Raw genomic sequence first — 21,203 nt, forward strand, 5'->3', positions numbered from 1 at the left:
TGAAAAGGTATTGGAAAATTTTTTTCTATTAATAGATTGTTTTCATGAAGTGACTATCTTTTTTTCCTTGTGGCAGTTATCACTTTGAGTATTTTTTTCATAATATTTAAAGGATCTAACTGAAAGTGTATAATTGAGAGAAGGCTGGAGAGATTCATCAGAAGAGTAGTGTTTCTCTGTCAAGCAGTGAATATTCTCCAGTTCTCTGAAAGCAGAGGCTTAAGTGCATGCAGACTCTCACTGTAATAAAACTCAGGGTGTTTGCAGCACTTACAAAATTGATACGTATTTTCTCTACTTATTTGGATGCGGGGGGAAATAGAGGTTGCCATGTCGTTAACCCAAGCAGAATGCCTTCCTATTTCTGATTCACAAGACACGTTAGTGCAGTGGAAGTGCAGGTTGTTTTCATTTTAAGTCAAAAGAAAACAGTACCTTTCTTCTTTAAACCCATGGAAGTGGTTACACAGTTACTCAAACATGAAACATTTCCAAGGAATTAAAGAGGACTACCTGAGCAGGATGCACGTTCTCCTGGATAATGCCAGCCGTGACGCTTCTACACCTAGCTTCTGCATAGAGCCCTTAAATGTGTATTAGATATTGCATAGTTTTGAGAGAAGTCCAGTCATATTAAATAACTTTGCTCTTCTATAGTGTATGAGTATATTAATGCAAGTGTATAGGGGAAAGAAATCTTGCCAGCTGAATCATCTTCATATAATGCTGGTTGATAAAAGATTTATGTAATGGAGACAGGTGCATTTATCTGTAGCCAGTCCTTTTTGAGAATATTAGGCCAGCTGATATGTACTAATGATTTTTGTAGTGGGGCCTCTCTGCCTTTTTTTCCCCTCAGTCATTCTTTTCTGCCTTCTCCTTGGCCTCTCTACCTGCTTCTGTCAGAGACTCGCAAATCATGACCGGAGCTATACTGATGCTTTTGGATGGGAAGAAGTGATGTAGCCAGTTTCTGTTCATCCTTGCGAGGTATTTTCCATTCCAACTCGCGTGTAATCCTCTCAGGCCTCTGGCTTTGCTGTTCTGTGTAAGAGACTGCATTCAGATTTCCAGGGATCTTTGAAGAATAGTGTGAAAATGGCTTCAACTTTGCCTCCTGCAGTAGGATTTGAGATATGAGCATCTGCTTTTTTGTTGAGTCTGTTCAACTTTTCTATGTTCCCCTCCATTGTGAGGATAACAGTTCATCTGTTTTACCAGCTTGTTTTCTGGATATGGTTATGAATGTCTATAAATGACTTGAGGAAAAGGCTGTATCAATGCCACATATTTCATATTTAATAGCTTGCAAGTTGTGAACCATAGCAAAACTAGTCACTTAATGCTGTGAATCTTTTGTTCTCATCACCTGAAAACATGAAGCTCTTTGTAAAGCCTATAGGCGAAATGACTTTTTGCTTAGAGACTGAAACCTAAATACAAATGCAGTGAATAGGTGGAAGAAAATATAGAAGGAAGGCAAGAATTAAAACAGAAAGCAGAAGGAAACTATTTAGCTTTTTCTTTTATTTCAGTGGTGGGACTAGTTACGTGGGCAGTTTTAGGGCCAAGCCCTATATGAATGAAAGTTTCTCAATCTTGTAGAGTGATCTGCTTTGAATTTTATTGTTTTTCCCCCTCTGGCCTCCCAAGGTAAAGACATGTAACCAGCTATTTTTCTTAGAATATTTGTCTCCAAAGGATTAATTCCAGCTTGGCAAACCATTTAATTCCTCTGTCATGCAGATGGGACAGCTCTCTTCAGCTGAGCTGTTTTTAGCAGTCTTTAGTTTAATGCTTCTCTTCCAACAATTACTTTTTTGTATTTAAGGTGACCTAGACAATTGCCTCCAGAAGAGTTTACATATACTTCTGTTTTACGATCCTTATATATTGACAGTACCTTTTTTCATCAAGTTGTAATGAATATAGCTAATCAGCTATGTAAACCTAAAAGCATGAAATTTTGGGCGAGTTCTGCAGTGTGATTTAAAATTTACCTTTTTTTTCCCTTGAGATAGGTATGCCTAGTGAAGAGTATTCAGTTAAAGCTGATGTCAAAAATGAACTTTAGCTCATGATTCAGAGGCATAAGACTTGTATAGGTGCAGCCCCTGGCAATCCGGGCTGCAGGAGGGTGGTACGCCTTGAAAATGGCGTTGTGTGGTGTTGTAGATATGTGGAGGTAAGGGAAGTGCTCAGAGAGCTAACTCAGTGTCTCATGTGGAGAAGGGTCAAGCTCTCAGCAGCGCTCAGGATTGTTATTCGAGGTGTCAGAAATGCCTCAGTAAGCAGGTGCTAAAGGAATAATGACTCTGCTTCCTAACAAAAATGCTTTGAGAGCAGGGAGTTCGCTTCCTTCGGGCCCGCGAAGCCTCCACGTCCGCCGCTGAGCCGAGGCTGGCGAGCAGGTTACGTGACGGGCTGCCCAAGCAGCCGGAGCCAGGAGGCGAGCCAGCAGCCTTGGCTCAGCCCGCGTCCCCCGCCTCGGCAGCGAAGCAGGGCTCTCCTGTTTGGAAGCAGCTGAAGCTTAAGAAATGGCTATGAAAGCCCAAGATTTGTGGGACTGGATAACCACGGCTAATGTTTGCGCTCAGTTTTTTTAATGTTTCCTAGGGAATTGGAGGAGACTTTTCAAGAACAGTTTCTGGGTTAATTGATGCATACTTGCATTACCTGAAATCTTTTTATAAAAAGATAACCTTTTTAAGTACAAGGAGATCATGAAATCTTGTTTTGGGGAATAGTTGGTAGCTTTTTCATTCTATTTTCTGCTTTTGAGTCTAGGATATTCACAATGCAAGTGCAGGCCTCTTACAACACTAAAAGGATTACCGCATTTTTTTAAATGTCACATTTTTAAATGTTGGGAAGATTAGGATTATGATCATTTGTCTTAGCTCAACTGTATTAGAAAACATACAGTGTGATGTGTGCAGCTTAAAAAATAGCACAGCAGGCTAGAGGTGAGCGTGAGAAGCTAGGGGTGAAGATAATGAATTCCTCACTCCCGGAGACGCTATGGACTGGGCTTCGCTGTGAAAGCAACAGGACTTCCTCTATCTCATGTTATGTAAATGTACTGCAGAGACTGGCTATATTGATTTTGCACACCGGTTACAGTTAAGAGTATATAATGGAATGCAGCTAACTGAGTGCTTGTGAATTATTGATGCTGTGGTCAATAAAGATAGTTTTTAGTGGCCAGTGAAGGTTTCCTGTCTTTGATAAATAAAGCTCAAGACTTGTCTTGCACGCTTCTGTGCTACACAGCGTCTTAATTAAATGCAGAATACTTCGTTAAAGTAAGTCCGATGCTCTATTTTTAAACTGGAGTGTGAGATTCATTTTAGTATGCCATCTACCCATTGAGTCTTGGGACTAAACGGTATAAATCCAGATCGCTCTAAGAAAGCGCTTTGGAAGAGGCAAAGAAGCTATGAGGAGAACAAAGCATGCGTGTTATCTTCAAACCTTAACTTGGTGACAAAATGCAGACTCCAGAACTGTAGTTGGTTTCTGACTTCGCTAAACCAAGGAAAATAAAAAATTTGCGCTTGAACATATGTATCTGTTTACTTTTTCCACTGTTACTAGCTTCCTTTTCAATTTACCCTGTTTATGATTGCAGTTGCTTCTGTGAGTAGGGAGATTAAAAAAAACAAAAACACACTACAGTGTCAAATATCCCAGAATCGGTGTCAGGGTATGCCTCTTATAACTAAAGAGCAAATAAAAAGAAGTGTAAAGCAAATGACCATCCTAGTGTATAGGCTTTTTGAGTGTTTGGAAGGTGATGAGTAATGCCTAGATACTGTCATCCTTTTAGAGGAAAATCTCTTTGCTTTTAAATTTGCAATTATTTCTGTGTTGGCTAAGTTGAGGCTCTCTCTCCTCCCTCTCCTTGAGTGCTCATGAGAGCCTGATTCAAATTTTTGAAGTGTTTTGAAGTCAGTCTTTAATTGCAGGACATCGAGGTCAGAAAGCTCCACTCGTTGTTCAAATCTGATTTAAAAACACTTTTTGAGAAATGTGAAAACTGTTGTCAGTATAACATGCATCAGGCTTATAATCTTCATCTAGGGATACTATTGTGCCCTTCTTGAGTGGTTTAGTAGGTTCTCTTTTTATATTATGTAAAGAGCTTTCCTGTCCTTTTGTTTAGTTTGGAATTAATCTGGTTTTTGTTAGATTTAATCTTTTCTCTGACTATGTAATTTAGTGTAATGAAAAGTGTTACCTCTCTTTGAAGATTTTCACATAAAGCAGAAGCTTACTGAGGATGATACATATGCCAGATGATATTCATAATAGCTATATTGTCATGAATTTATTGTATTTTTCTCTGTTATCTCTGGTGTAGCTGTATGTTAGAACATTTCCAGCAGGGGCTGTTCAATCGCAAGTAGTTTATATACTATAGAAAAGTAAGCTATTTTTAGGAGAAAATATTTATAAAGTCAGAGAACTGAGCAACCAGTTCTGCAAGGAGTATGTGTATAATATTTTGTGAAAGTTAAAGGTAAATCATGGTTTTGCTGCAAGCAGAAGACAGTGCTTTGTGCCTTTGCAGTCGGGATAGTTTGTTCATGACTTCCTGTATTGTTTTTCTCTCATGCTTCCTTGACCGGTCAAGGTCTCTATCAGCAGGTAAACTGAAGAAAAGCTCCAGGGGACTTCACTTGGGGAAACTGCTCTCTTCTCGCCGCATGAATAGGCACTGAGTATTAGTGTTGTAACTAATTATATTGCCATGAAGTAGTGGAATGATAAGGGTAGAAGTTCAGAGAACTCAGCTACATCATTGCTAATTTGCGCATATGTGTGCGCGGCCTAGAAGAGAGTCCAAGTTTGCTTGCCAGTGGTCTTCTCACTAAACTTCCCTCCATATGAGAGAGTTAACAGAATAACTGTACCTGAGCAGTCACTTTTTCATATCGGTGTGCTCATGAGACAAGTTCGTGCTTAAATTTTAACGCATGTTTAAGGAAAACTGCTGTTTCCTCACATCTTAAGAGATGGTGCTTTTGGGGAGGAGGGGTAGAGATCTCAATCCTGCAGGAGCAACTGCTCTAAATCTGTGTGTTTGTAACAGCTAGTGCATGAGGTAGACAGAGGAGCAATTTAACATGAACGAAACAAAAAAGAGGTAGTATTCCAGATTATTAGGGCAAGAAATTGGTATAGATACAATTGACTTCTCAATGCAAGAGAGAACAAAAAAGTTCTTACTATGTAGCTTTTTTAAAAAAAAAAAAAAAACACAAATCTGCGAGCACAGAATGCATGTTTTCTGCCTGTTCTGTTTTGTGTAGCACAACATTTTGCAAGTGTTCAGCTAGTTTGGAGGAGATTTCTGCCAGAATGCAAACTTGCAGAAGCCTTCTTTCCCAGCTGACGGGACATGCTATCAAGTATATTCTATGCTCTTATGTTTCATTTATCTTTCTACTGTTTCAGAAAAATGCTTAGGAAACTTTGAATGCAGTCAGAGTGCACTTGTAGAATAGTCTCTGCTCTGAGACTGTTAGCAATAAACAGTGGTGTGGGTTGAGCCTGATGTATGAAGAGCAGAAGACAGTCTGCAGACTGACCCTGCCACCTACCAGGCTGCTCAGCTGGGGTGGGGGTGACTGGGCACTAGAACAGTGTAACCTTGCTCAAAAAATGTGGTGTAAGACAGGCATGCAAAAGTGCTGCTGTGGCATGGTATGAAATCTTCCAACAAAACTGGAGGTGGGGGAAGAAGGGACTCATTTGTATTTGAAGATACTATTGAAGCTGGAAAAAATAGGTAAACCCATTTTCCTCTTTGCAAGTGCTTGTTTTTGCTTATAGTCCTGAGTGGAAGATTTGCTTTAGTTAGGGAAGGCATCTAGCACTTGTAGGCTGCTGAAGATGTCATATTTCCATTTAAGGCAGAGGAACACAAAGTAATTTAAAGTTGTATTTGAGGAGGGGCAGACTTTTAGAGGAACTAGTGTTTTTAGGTTTGTATGTAATGAACAGAATCACACCCTGCCCAAGCTACTCAGTGTAGATCAGCTGTATAAAACTGTTCAGTTTATGCCAAGCACTAGTCCTTCCTCACTAGAAAGATTTTTGTAAATAAATAAGCCCTCTGAACGTGCAACTGCAGAAGGTAGAGCTAGAAGGGACCTCAAATATCACCTGGTCTATTCCCAAGGCAGGACCTGTAGCCTGTTCCTGACCAGTGATTGTCTGACCTGTTCTCGAAGACAGTGAGAACCTCAGATGGTGGGAATCCTGCTCTCTTACTAGCCTGTGTGTTACAGTGCTTCCTCAGGTTACGTGCTGGATGATGGTGAAAGAAGTTTAACCTAAACCACTTTGCTGTGATTTTTTTTTTCTGTTAAATTTCATCCTATTCAAATTGGGTGTAACATGCAGCTACTTCTTACTTATTTGAAACCTGTTGTGCCTTTCTAAGCCTTCTGGCCTTTGGAATAATAAAAACCTCTTAGTTCTGTAAACCTTTTCACAGGCTTTTTTTTCTAGATTCCTGCTTGTTCTTGCTGCTCTTCTCTGAAGTCTCTACCTCTCTTTTGAAGTGTGATGTCTGAGACAAGATGCAGTAGTTCGAGAACCAGAATCTCCTGGTTCTTCCTACAAGGAAAGGATTAGTCTCTATTTCAACATCTGACACATTTGAATACTGTGTTTACAGTATGACATAAGTTTCTGTTGAACTTGGGATCTACCAAACTCTTTATTTTTACAGAACTATGCTGAACCAGTTCTACCCTCGATCAGGAATGAGCTAGCCATTGGATTAAGTTGTGGTTAAGCAGTGATATTGTCCAAGCTGATTTTTTGCTGATGGTGTTACAGCCCTAATGGTCTGAGGATGTGAAGATTGGTTACTAGAAGTAACTGTTCATTAGTCCAGTTAGTCTGAGTGGGAGGGAAAGGGGAGTACACACCTGAAGATGGTTTGCGTGCCCCAAAAGCTTGCCTGTTTGTGCTTCTCCCCGCACCCCTCGCTTTATTGGTCTAACAAAAGGTATTTTCTTTGCTTAGTGAGTCAAAGCTACTATCCATCTTTACTCTTGCCCTCAGTGTTAGATTAGTGTCATTTCCATGCTGTGCATCATGCTTGAACTAATCCAGCTGAAAAATAACTCTACAAGAAAGGAGTGTTTTAGCTCTCTCGGTTCACTCTGCAGTCGCACAAATGCTTGTGGCAGTGCTGTGCTTGGGAAAGAAGCAAGTGCCAGTGTGACGCGGGAGGTGGTAATTGCGTATGTTATGGCTGCCGTGAGACTTAAATGACTGATGAGACTTTGCTCTTAGAAATACATCTGGTTAATGATTAGAAACTGCTAAAACTTTTTACTCTAATTTCACAGTTGTAGGATTCTCTCCAAATAGATGTAGTAGGGAACATTTCAAGTTTTAATTGAATTATGTTTAATTGTAATCTGATTGCGATTTGTACCAGAAAATAGTGTGGAATTTTTGATTTTTGTGGGGGTTTTTTAGTGTGTCCTAGTTGTTCAGAGCAAACTTCTTATGGCTTTACTCCTCAGCAGTTTGTAGATTATCTGTTTTTTTTTTTGTTGTGGTTGAGTGAACTCACTAAATAGTGATATTTATTGTCCTAGTTAGGACTTGGTTGAACTTCAAGCACAGTTCGCAGTATTTGATATTACATAGTTGCTTATCACAAGGCTATAACTAAGAAACAGTTGCAGTGATTCATGCTTCAGGGATAAGTAAGTTACTGCAGCTGTGGAAACAGTGCAAATTATCTTCCTACAGAAGTGGCTAGGGAAGGCTAAGTTACTTCTACTTGATCCATTTATTATGGAAAAAAGAGATGGTGCATCAGTGGATTAGAGCTACAGTCACATAGTCCAGCAAGCCTGTAGTATTGTGGTATTTGCAAATAGGGAACTTGCAAAATAGCAGTTAAGTGGATATTTTCAAGGATTGTGGGATAACTAATAATGGAATTGTAGAATGAGCCTGTATTAGTTAGTACTGGGGTGTTTCTCAATAGCATAACCAAGTGATACTCTCATTTTCTGGAAACTTTCTGGGGTGGCAGCAAAATAATAGAAATAGTGCTATCAAACTGTGTAAGATTCCTTGATTCAGTAGTTCTGGCAGCAATTTAAATTAAGTGTGAACACATTTGCAGAACTATTTTTCTGCTCCTGTGACAGTGTGTTGGGATAGATGCAAAAAAAATTGGTCTCTTTCCTGCAGTTTCATAAGCCAGAACGCTATGCAAACTTGTTTTGGCTCTTACTGCAGTGAAAAGGTGAAGTCAAGAGTCCATTGTACCTGAACTTCAATCACATAGTACTTCCTCTCAGAGCTAAACAGGGAGGAGGAAGACATATCATAATTTAGAGAATTAGTGTTTATTGTGCTCAGTAAAACAGTTAAGACTTAGACCTGTGTTTGTGTGAATTCAAGGAAACTTGGGAGAGAACCTGGCAAAGGGAATCTTGTGTGCCAAGGTTTGCTGTGATTCTTGAACAAATTCTAACTTTCCCAGTTGACAGTTGATGGTATGGCTAACATGAAAATCCTTAACCCAATCCCTTGCTGTCAGTGTTGGCAGTTAGGCTGTAAATCTGCTGTATGGTTTCTGTGGTGTTTTGGCATAGATGCTGAAGTCGTACTTGCTGAAGCATGACATGAAATTCTGTGTTTTGTTCTGATCGTATAAATAATTATTGGCGATAGTATTTATTGGCCAAACATCTCTTAGTGAGTTTTTTAACATAAAAGTCCACAATTAAATCTCATGTTCAACCCCCTGTATGTGGGGGTTGTACTTGGTTGAGGGTTTTTTGTTTTCCTTTCCATCCCAAAAATTACATTTTAAAATTCAAGCCACTTTAAAAAAACACTTATTTCTGAAAAGGTAGATATATCTCTTACAGGAATGTATAACCATGCTATAGGAAAAACCTATTCATGCAGCTGTTTCTCACAAGTGATATATGTTTTTCCAGGATATGAATTTTAGAGATAATCTAATTTATTTTTCAAAATGCAATGAATGGCATTCATGTTATGACAAATGAACACATGCCATGTTTGGCCTAGGAGTTAATAGATTATAAAGATCACTTGTGGGTTTCTTGTTTTTAATTAAGATTCCTTCAACAAAAAAACCTTAACAGCGATTAAACAGTATTTTTGCTCTTTGAAATTTTTAGTGCCCCATGCTGCAAAGTACATACATCTTTAAAATAATAATTTTGGGGACACTGGAGGGGTATGTGTAAAGAAGAAGAAACGGACTTGCAGGGATGAGTAGTTTATGAAGATTTTTGTCTTATATCTGAGCAGGTGCACATTCTAGTGAAAATACTCTTGAAGTTTCTAATTGCCTCCAGACTGTCATGAATTGTGTCATTTCTGATGCATGCTGGATGTGCTTTAACATATTTAAAAACTGAATTATTTTGTAGCTGCGATTCCCTTGAGAGAGCGATACACAATTTCAAACTCGATCTTCCTGCCTGAAAGAACACGGAGGGCAATCGGCCTGTTTTTCTGGCTGTTTCCCTTTTGTAAAGGGGAAGAAAGAAGGGCTTGCATACTTTATTGGTGATCGACTTCTTTCTCAGAATAGCTGCAGTGAAACAATAGGTCTCAATGGCATTATGAAATGGGCTTTTTGTAGTCTGAAGCTTCTGCCATTCTCCGCCTTGGTGGAATTACTGCGAGTGTTTTAATAGCTTGAAAACTCTGATTTGTTGCTATTTCTGTGTCCATGCTCTTCTATATGCTTTCCAGTTTATGAGGGAACGTTGGGACAGTAAATACCATAAAACTTCAGAACTGAAAATGTCAGGGGCGGTTAACTTTACCAATTCAGTAAGCCTGAAAACAGAACTGGCCTCATTAATGAATATGTATTTCGCACCTTTGAGGACTGGCACAGATACTGTAACTTTGGCCATGAATGTTGCAGGGCTTCAGCTGTATGACACATTTGTAGTCCCTGAAGCAGCTATTCCACTAACACTTTCAACTGAGAAAAAGGGTAAAAATAGCAGTGGTAAACTTTCCATCTGTATCGGTCAGAGCTGAAGTCTTGGGGGGGGAAAAAAAAAAAAAATTCGGCGTCTTATGCTCATAATTAAAGATGTTTTTATGCCAGTGCATGGCTCTTACATAGTGCAGTCATCCAGAAATCTTTAGTGCTTTACATGCACGGCTGCTACCATGTGAGGACACTGAGGCATGGGGAGAGATGTGGCCCTTCCCACAACCATGCGACTGATCAGACTGAGCAGGAAACAGTCTGACTGTCTACCCTCCTCCCTGGTTGTACCCAGGCCTCCAAGATATTCCCAGTCTCCTTCCTCCCACTGTCGTGACTGAGATCTCTGTGCAGGAGTAAGTGCAAAGGTCTTGGCTGTGAAATGCTTAACAGCCAGCTTCTTTGACTCCCAGAGCACAGTTTGCACTGGTGTAAGGAGACCAGAATTGCTATCAATCAGGCGAAAATATACGTTTTCTATAAACTGAGGCAGTAGCGTCTTAGCTAGAAGTGACTTGAAGGGAGAAGTCCTGCGAGCGCAGAGCTGTCCTGCGTGCAAAGGCGGCGCGTTCGCCAGCGCCCACAGGGGCTGGAGGCCACGATCTCCATAATCTGCTCGCGGCTTATCACGAGTGGACGAGGTTGGAGACCTTTGCCACCTGGAGTGTGTTTGTGGGTAGGGAGCAATAGAAACGCTTGCATTTTCTTTCAAGTTGTTCAATAATCGATTTCTGCTCAAAAAAGGCCCCTCCGCCCCCCCCCTTTTTCTTTTTTTTCAAATCACTCTTTTGCGAATGCCCATGATAACTACTTGAAATGCTTCCTGTCTTGCTTTTCCTGAAGGCTGGTTTCCAAATGGCACCTGCTTGTTTTGAAACTGCTACAGGCAGATGGGCTCCGCGGGGGAAACGCAGCGGCGTACCCGTGAATTTAGCTGGGGTCTTCCATCCCCTCGCGGGAGTCCTGTTTCCACAGAGACCAAGCTCACTTGTTTCAAGAAAGATATTTTTAGCTCTGTTTAGCTCGTGGAAGAACTTTCTTCCTTAATAGGAGAGCAAATTGTGGCAGGATTCCTCTGAAAAGTATGTTCTCTTGCCTTTTTCTGTCATTCTTCACTCTTTTCCTTTTCTGTGTGACTTCATGTTTCCCCTTCATTGCTTCCTCCTTGTCTGTGACAACTCTTCCTCATTTCTCCCGTTTCACTTTCTTGCATGACTGTTCCTAGTTTATAAGGATCTTTGCTACTGTGAAGGAGTTTATGGAGAGTGGGAAAGGGGCCCAGCCTTTAGTTAGAAGAGATACTGTCTTAAAAATAAACCTCCTGGGTCATTTGTGCCTTAGTTAAACGGACGGCGCTCGCTGAGTCACCGGCTGAGCGGCATCTGTAAAGGACTGGTGTACCGCAGAGCCCAGCCTTCGCCGTCCGCTCAGAGCGCCACGTGCGCGTCGGCTGTGCCTGGACCTTGCTTAGGAGTTGTCATACGTCCTTTGGCCTTGCGGTAAATATATCTTACATGTAAACATTTGTGCTGATGTCTGAGGTGAGCTCGATGCATTACGTGCTGATGGGCGGCGCAATGGTAGCGAGCGCAGACGGATAAGCTGATTGCAGGAACGATTTGATTTTGTTTTAGTTAGGGCCAGACTTCCCAATCGGAGGTGCTTTCAGTTGTCTATTAGAAGCAGTATGAAGTAGAAAAGAGATTTTACTGCATTATAGGCTGCAAGATGCACTAAGTCAGTGCCCTAAAACTTTTAGGGGGTATTGGCAAGACTGCCAAGTTGGCTTTCTGAAGGGTTAACTGTGGAACAGTTAGAATATTTATTCAGTGATGCAGGGCTGGTTTAAATTTAGAGATTCACAATTTTTTTAATAATGCTTTACCCTGTGTCTTACTATAACTGGCATACTATGAAATTGAGATTGTTTTGACTTTTGTTTCTGAAGTACCTATTGCCATGGCAGCAAAGCGCTTCGCTTACAGTATGAGCTGTTTCCAGAAAGCAGCTAACAAGTGAATCCAAAGCAAATCAATGTTGAAGAAAATTGCAGCACTAAAGCAAGTGTGTGTGTGTTAAGGGAATTCTCTTGCCGCTCTGCGCTTTCCTATGCTGTCCTGTGATTCTTATTTGTACATCTGTTTGCATGTTACGCTTAGGTTGTAAACCCCTTAGGAAGGGGCCTTTGCATGCACTTATCATGATACTGGAGCTCAGGTACTGCAAACCTATCAACATTAATACCGCTGCATCCCTACTTCAGTGCCATGTAGAGGTTCTTGTTCTCCCCCCCTTTTTTTTTGGGGGGGGGGGGTAGGGGAGGGATGCTGTCTGTCTCTTAGGCTGCAACAGCTGGTAGATCAGCAAAATTGGATTCACAGTTTCCATACTCTGCCTTCAAAGATATATGCTCCCTCCTGCTAAAGCTGGAGTAAAGTCAGTGCGAGTGAGACTTTGCTCTGAGATCCTGCTAACGTGTTCTTCAGAATCAGTTCGGTTCGTCTGTATGTTGGACTGTCTCGAACAGTAAGGGGAAAAAAATTCTCCTGAAAGAACTTTACAGCATGTCTTGAAAAACATCATGCCCTGGCTGTGGTGATAGACCACCAACATGAGCTGCTGCTTGGTTACCAAGAGGATAAAATATTGCTCCAGGGAGATGTTTTTATACAGTTGCTTATTCATATTACAGTAGTGGCCAAAAACTCCCTTATGCTCAGCAATACAGGAATATTAAGGAAATGCCAGTTTTGGAGGCCACAGTCCAGTCTAGTTTCACTTCATCATAAAACCAGGCAATCTAGACAGGATGTAGTTGAGTGATTAGTGCTATATTATTCTCTTGTAACTTTTATTTTCCGTTTCGCAAGTACCTTTTCATTTGGCAACTTGCAAGTTGAGTATTATCTAGGCCTGCCAGACACCTTGCTGTCAGCTTGGGAAAGGAGTTGAAAACCTTTTCAAGTGTACAGCGGGTATAGCCTAAGCTCCAGGTTTTGATTTTCATTGTCATAGCAGTGACAGCAGGATCCTAGCCAGTCTAGACCGGCAAAAAGATGGCTTCTGAACAAATTATCTTCTGCTAGAGATATATTCTCTTCCACACTGAGTTATTCTTTGTACAACCTGTAACAGGCAATTGAGCTAGGCACAGAAACCTTCTGGATAAATATTCTGTAATCAACTAAGTAATGCCTTTGATGTGTAGCTCTCTGCACAAGTTGTGGTGGCCAAATGCTCCTATACTGTTTCTTCCCTACCCCCTGTTGTTCCTCACCCTTCCAATTTGGGAAATATTTTTAAGTCTTTTATATTTTGCATACTCAAAGTTGATGATGATATTAATGCTGGTTCTATTTATTTGCAACTGTGAAACAGCACACAAATGAGGATGTTTTTGTAGCAATATTTGGGAGCCATCCAAGACTCCCTGTGATCCCTGAGTTTTATGGAATGATTACCTTTACCGTTGTAAAATACATACGGCATGATATTTTAAACCGAAAGGGAAGATTGAGAAATAACTTACATTGATCAGAAACCAAAAAAGTAACAAAACTACGCACTCAAATCCTTACAAAAGCATATGTCTTCAAATACATTAACAAGGCAATTTGGTCTTTCTGTTCCAGTTACGTGGAAAGGAGGGAGGAGCAGAGCAGTAACTTTTTTTTTTTTTTAATGGTGGGAAGGTTATTAGCATCCAGGATATCTAAATGAACTTTCTAGGGGTGGCTCTGGGTAGGGGGGAAATCTAATTTATCATTTGCTGTGCTGTTGATTACAAGATGAGGTACTTACAAAGGTGGTGGAGATTTACCAACAAACTGACACTCCTCAGTTAAGGACAGCTCTATTAAACCTATGTAACATTTTGGTTATTTAGTTAATGGCTCCTTTTTAAAATTTAGGCTTGTAAATTTATGCCTGTTTGGAGTCAATTTTAAAGAGCTACAATGGATGGAAAGGATTTTTTTTTGTGCTTTTATGATGCAAAATTTGTTTTTAAAACCGATATTTTTTTTCTCTATAGGTATGGTGTTAGTCCTGAGAACATTATTCTGTATGGTCAGAGTATTGGTACTGTCCCTACAGTAGACCTGGCATCTCGGTACGAGTGTGCAGCAGTAATCCTTCATTCTCCTCTGATGTCTGGATTACGGGTAGCTTTTCCTGACACTAGGAAAACCTATTGTTTTGATGCTTTTCCAAGGTATGTATAAATGCTGCAAAGGGATTGTTCTGTACTGAGTGTGTAGACGTTTAAAAGACGTAGTCAGGTAACTTTCTAGGGAGCTTTTCTTAAATTGTGACCTGCATTTTGAACTACAGATATGCACACCAAAATCAAAGCAGAGATTCACCCTATAAACAGTCTGATCTCAGTCTCAAGCTGACATGATAATCAGTTTGATGAACGTAAATCTTAGTGTTTACAACTATCTTTATGTGTGTTATGACTTGTTAACATCAGAATTTTTATGCCATCAACTTTGAAAAAGTAACTTAACAACTGCTAATGCACTATTAAGTTCTTCAGGCTAATGACTACCGAATTAGGAATCATACACTCTGTAACATTTCAGTTGACTTTGATTTAGATGATAATACAATATATTTAAATGGATGTGCTATTTTCAAGTTGCTTGCTAATATATTGCTATGATTTTTACCAGATCAGCAAAGAAAAAGGTATAGATAATGGCTGCTTTAAAGGGAGAGAAGCAGTGAGAGTCAGAAGCTAGAGCATTAGTCTGGTGTGGTTCCGCATTTCCTGCGTGATCTGGGGGAATGCCTTTTAGTGTTTTGTCTGTTTGTTTTGTTTTTCCCCTTTAGTTCTTATAAGTGAAACAATTCTGCATCCCAAGTATGCTTGTCCATATAAAATCGGTAAAAATAGGGAGAAACAGATAGAGGTCTCACTAATGGAGATCATGTAAGCTCTTGATTTCTGCGATCAGGATAAGTATGTTACTGTGCCTCTTTCTGAAGGTTCCAAGCTTATTTAAGGAGCTCTGTAACATTTTCCATACAGAAAGCTGTATCCAGCTTGTTTCAAGAGAAAACATTTGTCTTTATAGCCTAACATCTCATTTGAAAAGAAATTGCAGCAAACCTAAATTAAAGAAAATCCAAATGCTTGGGAAGAACAGATGTTCTAGGAGCTTTTTAAAACTTCTCATCTGGCCCAGTTTAGATTACACAAAAGCCAAATCCAAAGAGTTGGAAATTAGTAAATGAAGCTTACTAATTATTTTTGATATATTTCTAGATGTCTGCGCTTGCTGTTTACAATATTCAATATTCAAAATATTGAATACATTCAAAATTTTCAAAAGTTCCGTTTTGATGCTTTGTTTTGCCTGTGTTTGGATTTTTTTGGATCTTTCAAGAAAGAGCTTGGATTTTTATCGTATGGAAATTAAAAAATCAATCATTTCTGTAGAGCTGATAGGACAAATCATACCTCTGACTTAACAGTTAGTTTTTTTCTTTTTACAGCCAGAGTCTTTGTGTTACTAATTACCTAATGATTCTCTAAAACTTGAATAAATTCTACGTTGCACACTTATTACTTGGGCTTATTTTTACTAACCTGCTACAGATGTTTTTTAGGAAAATACCTTAAAACACTTGATCGTGGTGACTTTGTACAGTTAAACTTTGAATATTATTAAAAGTGGATTCTTGTTTGAGGCATTCACTTAAATAAGAAAGGCTTTGGTGCTTTTCTAGGATGAACTTTTTAAAGTATGTTTAGCAGAAGGAGGATTGTTGAACAAAATATTAATGCTTTCCAGGACAGTGTTTGTCATATATAAAAACACAGCTTAAGTATATGTAGCATGGATAAACGTACTTTAAAATGACAAGTATGTAGTCACTAATCTTTCAGTTACCTTCAGAGCTCAACGCAAGTCCTTCATGGGACTGTGACCTTTCTTTGGTCACTAAAATATCTCACAGCTTTCTCCAGAGCAAGGTGCGCAGTTCAAGACAATGATGAAGCTATTTGTGGGAGCTGGACACTGAGAGCATGAGAGGGAAGACGGTCTCTTTATAGCACTGTGTGCAGACTGGGGGGAAGCAGGGGCAGGGAGGAGGTTAGAGGCAGATTTGAGGGGGGGGGGGAAAAGACGGAATGGCCCATGGAAGGGAGCGTATGAAGGAGAGACTTTCTGAAGCCTTGTGCAAAGCTTGGCTTTGCTTCAGAAGATCACACTTGTAATGAGTGTAGCGGGGATATTCATAGCATTTGCCATGCTTGTTTTATTTTGGTCTCAACAGATTAAAACTAGAAGGGCAGGGGGAGGGAAGGTTACAAACCGCAGTTATAAATCTATATGCCTAAAGAGCCAGATGATGAAGTATGTAGCTCACAGTAACTGTATTCAGTCCCAATGTTCAGTATTCTTGCATATAAGTTAAAATGTAAATTGTTGAAGATGCAGTCAGAACTTGAAATTCCTATTCACAAACTTGTTCATCATCCTTAAACTTTAAATTTAATATTTATAAATGTTTCTGTTAGAGGAAAACCAAAGCCTTAAAAATAGCTCTGTTTGTAAAACTAACAGTGGTTAGCTGATATCAGCTAAATCAAATAACAGCTTAAAAAGAAATAAAAGGGGGGAGGGCGTTGACAACAGATGGACTATAGTGCTTAAAAATTTTGTTCTTAACCTACTAAACTGTTCATCGCTGTCAGTCTGACTTCCCTTATACTGTAAGGAGTGAAAATAAACATCTGTGCACTTTCATGAATGTGTACAGCTCAACTGTCTGTCTTCACAGTAGGAAACAAAATAGTTCTATGTGCACCGACAATGAATCGCTATTATGTGCGTTTTATGTTGGGACTCCATGAGAATGTCGTCTCTGTAGATTTTTCTAGCTGCAGAGTGGTGTGGCTAAGAATACTAAGTAAGTCTGATGTGCAGTTTAAATACTGCCTTATGAGCCGCTGAGTTGGCAATGGGATGCTTTCCAATTTTCTGCAAAATACAAATATTATCTAGCTTAATGTTCTGTGAATAGATGTGAAAAAATAGTTTCATTAACTGAGTACTGTAGTGAAAGGGGTTCCCTGGTTTCCTACAATAAATGAGTGTTTAAAATCTAGCTACCAGCGTGATAAATAAAAATCTGTATGTAAGTAACTGTACATAGCTGGCGTAGCTGTCACATCTTGGAACTCAGAGACAGACCCTTTCAGGGCTTAAGACTTCAGTTTATATAGCATTTTGATGATTAAATATTTGTATTTTGGCAGTCTTATGAATTTGAAAACTATTAAGCAAATTATCTGTGCGTTATGCTTTCTTTCACGTTCTTGGGATACTTTTCTGCATTCCACGTACAGTTAAACACAACTGAAGTTCCAGACAGGAAAAATGAAATATGTTACATTTTAATGTTAAATAACACGTTCCCTCTTTAAGTTACACAATATCTGATTTTTGGGGAAGCACTGAGACAAAGACAAAAATATGTTTTCAGTCAGCTGTTTACTGGAACACCAGTGGCTGTTCTCTAGAATATTAGATGCTGAGGTTTACATGTGTGAAGTTTGCTTTGGTTTACATTTTAATTTTTAATTAACTTCATATTTTCATACAGCTTCTTTAAACTTTTTTTTTTAAGTCAGTGTGTGTTGGGGTCTGTGTTTTTAATTATTTTAAGCAATTAGACTGGTCACTCTGTGAAGTCTCTAGCCTTATCCAAGTGGCATACTTTCTTCTCCTGCAGTAGGAAAATCCACACACTTTTACTAGCTAGCTTTAAGAAATAGACTTGTCCTTCTGTCAAACCAAATATTACCAATATTTATTTTTTCCACCCAATTCATCCCATACTCTATATCATGTCTTGCGCCGAAGCATAGTTTCACCATTCGCCGGTTGCTGCATCTGTTGATGTAAGCAGAGCTGGCTAGGAAGCAGGGAGTTCATTAGCCTCAGTACCGACATACTGAAGCGGAGTTACTGGTAACCACTTACGTAGAGTGGCTGGCTGGAAGGTCAAGGCAGTGCTTGCTTGAAGGCAGACAGAGAAAGCTGTTATTTATCACTTTGAAGTTCATGTGCTACCAGTGTACTTCATAATTAGGGTTCGCAGGCCTGAACTCACAGGTACGTGGAGTCTTTGTCACTCTTTGCTTTTCTCTGAACCCGTGTCCCTGCGAGAGGCAGCGTGCTACGTGTGCTGGCCTGCTAAGCACAACTGGAACCGGAGGTAAAGGTTGACTTCTTCCTCAGCCCCAATTGCAAAGGGGCCTAGAAGTCAGATGCATAAAATAAAATCCTGGGTGGGTTTCTTCTGGTTTGCCGTTGACTGTCCCTGTGGAACACTATTCTCTTATTTTCATTTTTACCATTTGAACTTACAATCAGTATACAGAAAAGATCACTTTTCTTGATCTGAATCTGCTCATTCTGGGGTTTAAGGACAGGCTTTGAACCTCGTGATCTGAGGTTTTGTTGTTGTTGCATGACGCCTGGTGACTGGAATGCAGCTAATTGGTTCCTAGTGTGTTAAATTGAAGGGTGTCATGTGTAATGGGACGAGTCTGCGTGGGTAACATGTCACTTGGAGTCTTATTTGCCTCTCAGTGGGTTACCTCAGTGGTTTCTGTGAGTAGATGTACGCGCTGTTCTCTTACACCAGATTTACTGGCGCTGATGCCCGTTCAAACTTTGTGTCGTTAGAGCTGGCAGCGTGACGGTAGTGCAGGCTCCGGTTTTCGCTTGCGCTTTGTAAATAAGCCTATTCCGTGTCATTTGGACACAATTCTGGAGGTATTGCAGCCATTTAAAACCATGCAGTGGTAACCGGGTCACGCGTCGATAGTTAAACTCGCTTTCTGAAATGGTACAAAAGTTAAAAGTCCCAAACTGAGCAATGTTTTTCTTTTTCCATCCCCCAGCATTGACAAGATATCTAAAGTAACCTCTCCTGTGCTGGTAATCCACGGTACCGAAGACGAGGTAATTGATTTCTCCCACGGCCTGGCGATGTACGAGCGATGTCCGCGAGCGGTAGAGCCCCTCTGGGTGGAAGGGGCTGGGCATAATGACATAGAGCTTTATGCACAATACTTAGAGAGACTAAAACAGTTCATATCTCATGAACTTCCCAACTCCTGAAGAAGTCTACCTGATTTTACCTCAGTTACTGTGAACGGAAGAAATTACCTGGTTTTGCACATGCTTTAACTGGATAGCTGTAATAGCTTTATACTATGAAGAAATACCCTGAACTTTGGGGTGTTCTAATCAAACATCTGATGAAATTTGTCTTTTATATCTGGAAATGATTCTACTAATGCACACAATATGGTCAACTACTGTAATTCCAACAATTTTTAGCTTCGTTGCCCTGAAGGAAGTGGGAATACTAGCTGCTTATGGGGACACTTTTTACCTAGTGCTGTATTAATCAAAGGTCAGTTTTCTCTGTCTCACTTCTGATCGTTTATAAGTCTGTCCGACAAAGACTTTTTTTTCAATGTTCTCGGTATGTAGAACACAACTGTCACGAGCTGCAGCTTGTTCTAAGCAATCGGTTGTGGGTTCGATCCAAGGGAGTACTTCCTTTGTAAAGTTTTTCTAGCTGTGGTATTGTTACTGGAAAGTTATTGTGATGAAGATCTCCCGTCCTCCCTTTTCATGTTCTTTTGTTAACTTACTGATCTTCCCAAGTAAATTATTTAAATATAGAGTTTTTCCTGAAAATAAGCAAACTACTATAGGGGGCTAAATTCTGTAATGACCTCTCAATTACCTGTATAAACGTAACTGGAATATTCTTAAAGGAAAGATGGACAAAATTGTTTTTTGTTTAAAAATAAATGTGTAAAATTACTACTAGAAAACTCATTTTAATATTCAGACGGTCTGAATAATAGCCATAACGGACATTTCCTTCTGTAAAGCATTCCTGTAGACTTTTTAAAAGTACTGTACATATTTGAATTTACATTGTGCATAGATTCTTAATTGGTAGTTTTAATTTAAGTCTAGTTACAATAAACTGCAAAATTCTGGTTTGTATATGATTGAATACATTTTGTTAAAATATGTTTTTATCCCTATATTATTTTGCTATTAAAGTTTTATAAAGTTTCCAGGACAAAACAATTTACACATTTATGTTTTGATGAATTTATGTAACTAAATTTTCATTGAACTGATCTTTTTAGTTTAGAAGTAATTTGATTCTTTGACACTGGAATCGCACAGATTATGCATCAGAAATGCAAGACACTTAAAATTGTTACACTACTAGCATAGGTCTAACTTTTCCAAATTTAAAGGCCTTAAATGTACTGTAAGCCTCAGATTGTTGTATAAATTGATCGCGATTGATTGCAGTTTGTGTCATGTTGCTAGAACGCAACGCAGTGATTGTAATGGAATAAAGGATGCATGGATTAGATTTTACTGAATTTTTGAATCTTATTTGGGGTATAATTTTCATACAAAAAGGAAATGTACAGAATATTTGATAGGGTAACTTGACTTTCAGTGTCTAATTCACTCCTTCCATGGAAAAATGTTCTTAAGTACAAAGCTGCATTTGCACCCAGCCTTGTATGTAAATCGAATGTAAAAATAATTATTTTTTAAATGGTGTTCAGCTGTTTGATGAAAACCTGTGCTTCATGGTATAGAAGAGGTGTTTGAACACAGTTGTCACGAGTCCTTATAAAAGGCCTGCAGTTAATGGTCAGCAAAGGAAGCGTGTATACTGTCTCGGGGGCTGATTGTTCACTTAGCCCTAGTCCTGTGAAGAAAATCAGATTTTCATTTGCAGTCTGGGGTGGGAGGAGGGAATGAGGGCACCCGACCTTCTCCACATTATTTGGATCCTTACAGTCCGAATCCTTGTAGGTGTGTTGTCCAGTTTTAATTTTAAATGCCCCAAGCTATGGGGCTTCTAAGCAGCTCTCTTGGTGACATAACTGGCGGGACTTGCCTAATCTTCATCTCACGGTTGCCTCTTCCCTCATTTATTTTATAAATTCACATACATATCTCATGTTATTGTGCACCTTCATAAGTGCAGAGTTTTCCTGTTTCTGCATGCATGGTTTTTTTTGTTTTGGGGGGGTTCTTTTTGTTCTGCAAACTTAAGCTCTATGGAAACAAAGCTGGTATAGGTACTCCAGGTA

General features: G+C 39.5%; 1 protein-coding gene across 2 annotated transcripts in view; it reads left to right on the forward strand.

The window, feature by feature from the left end:
• Positions 1-20,467, forward strand: part of ABHD17C (abhydrolase domain containing 17C, depalmitoylase) — a 34,723-nt gene extending 14,256 nt beyond the window's left edge. Inside the window, exons 2-3 of one of the 2 annotated variants that reach the window (XM_009681279.2) lie at positions 14,064-14,243; positions 18,957-20,467. In XM_009681279.2, the coding sequence (XP_009679574.1) occupies positions 14,064-14,243; positions 18,957-19,176 (400 nt within the window). In that variant the 3' untranslated portion in view covers positions 19,177-20,467. The remainder of the gene's footprint in view (positions 1-14,063; positions 14,244-18,956) is intronic. The other variant, XM_068958468.1, reaches the window with a different exon arrangement.
• The last annotated feature ends 736 nt before the right edge of the window (positions 20,468-21,203 follow it).

The sequence above is a fragment of the Struthio camelus genome, chromosome 12, assembly GCF_040807025.1.
Source record: "Struthio camelus isolate bStrCam1 chromosome 12, bStrCam1.hap1, whole genome shotgun sequence".
In the NCBI taxonomy this organism is placed as follows: domain Eukaryota; kingdom Metazoa; phylum Chordata; class Aves; order Struthioniformes; family Struthionidae; genus Struthio; species Struthio camelus.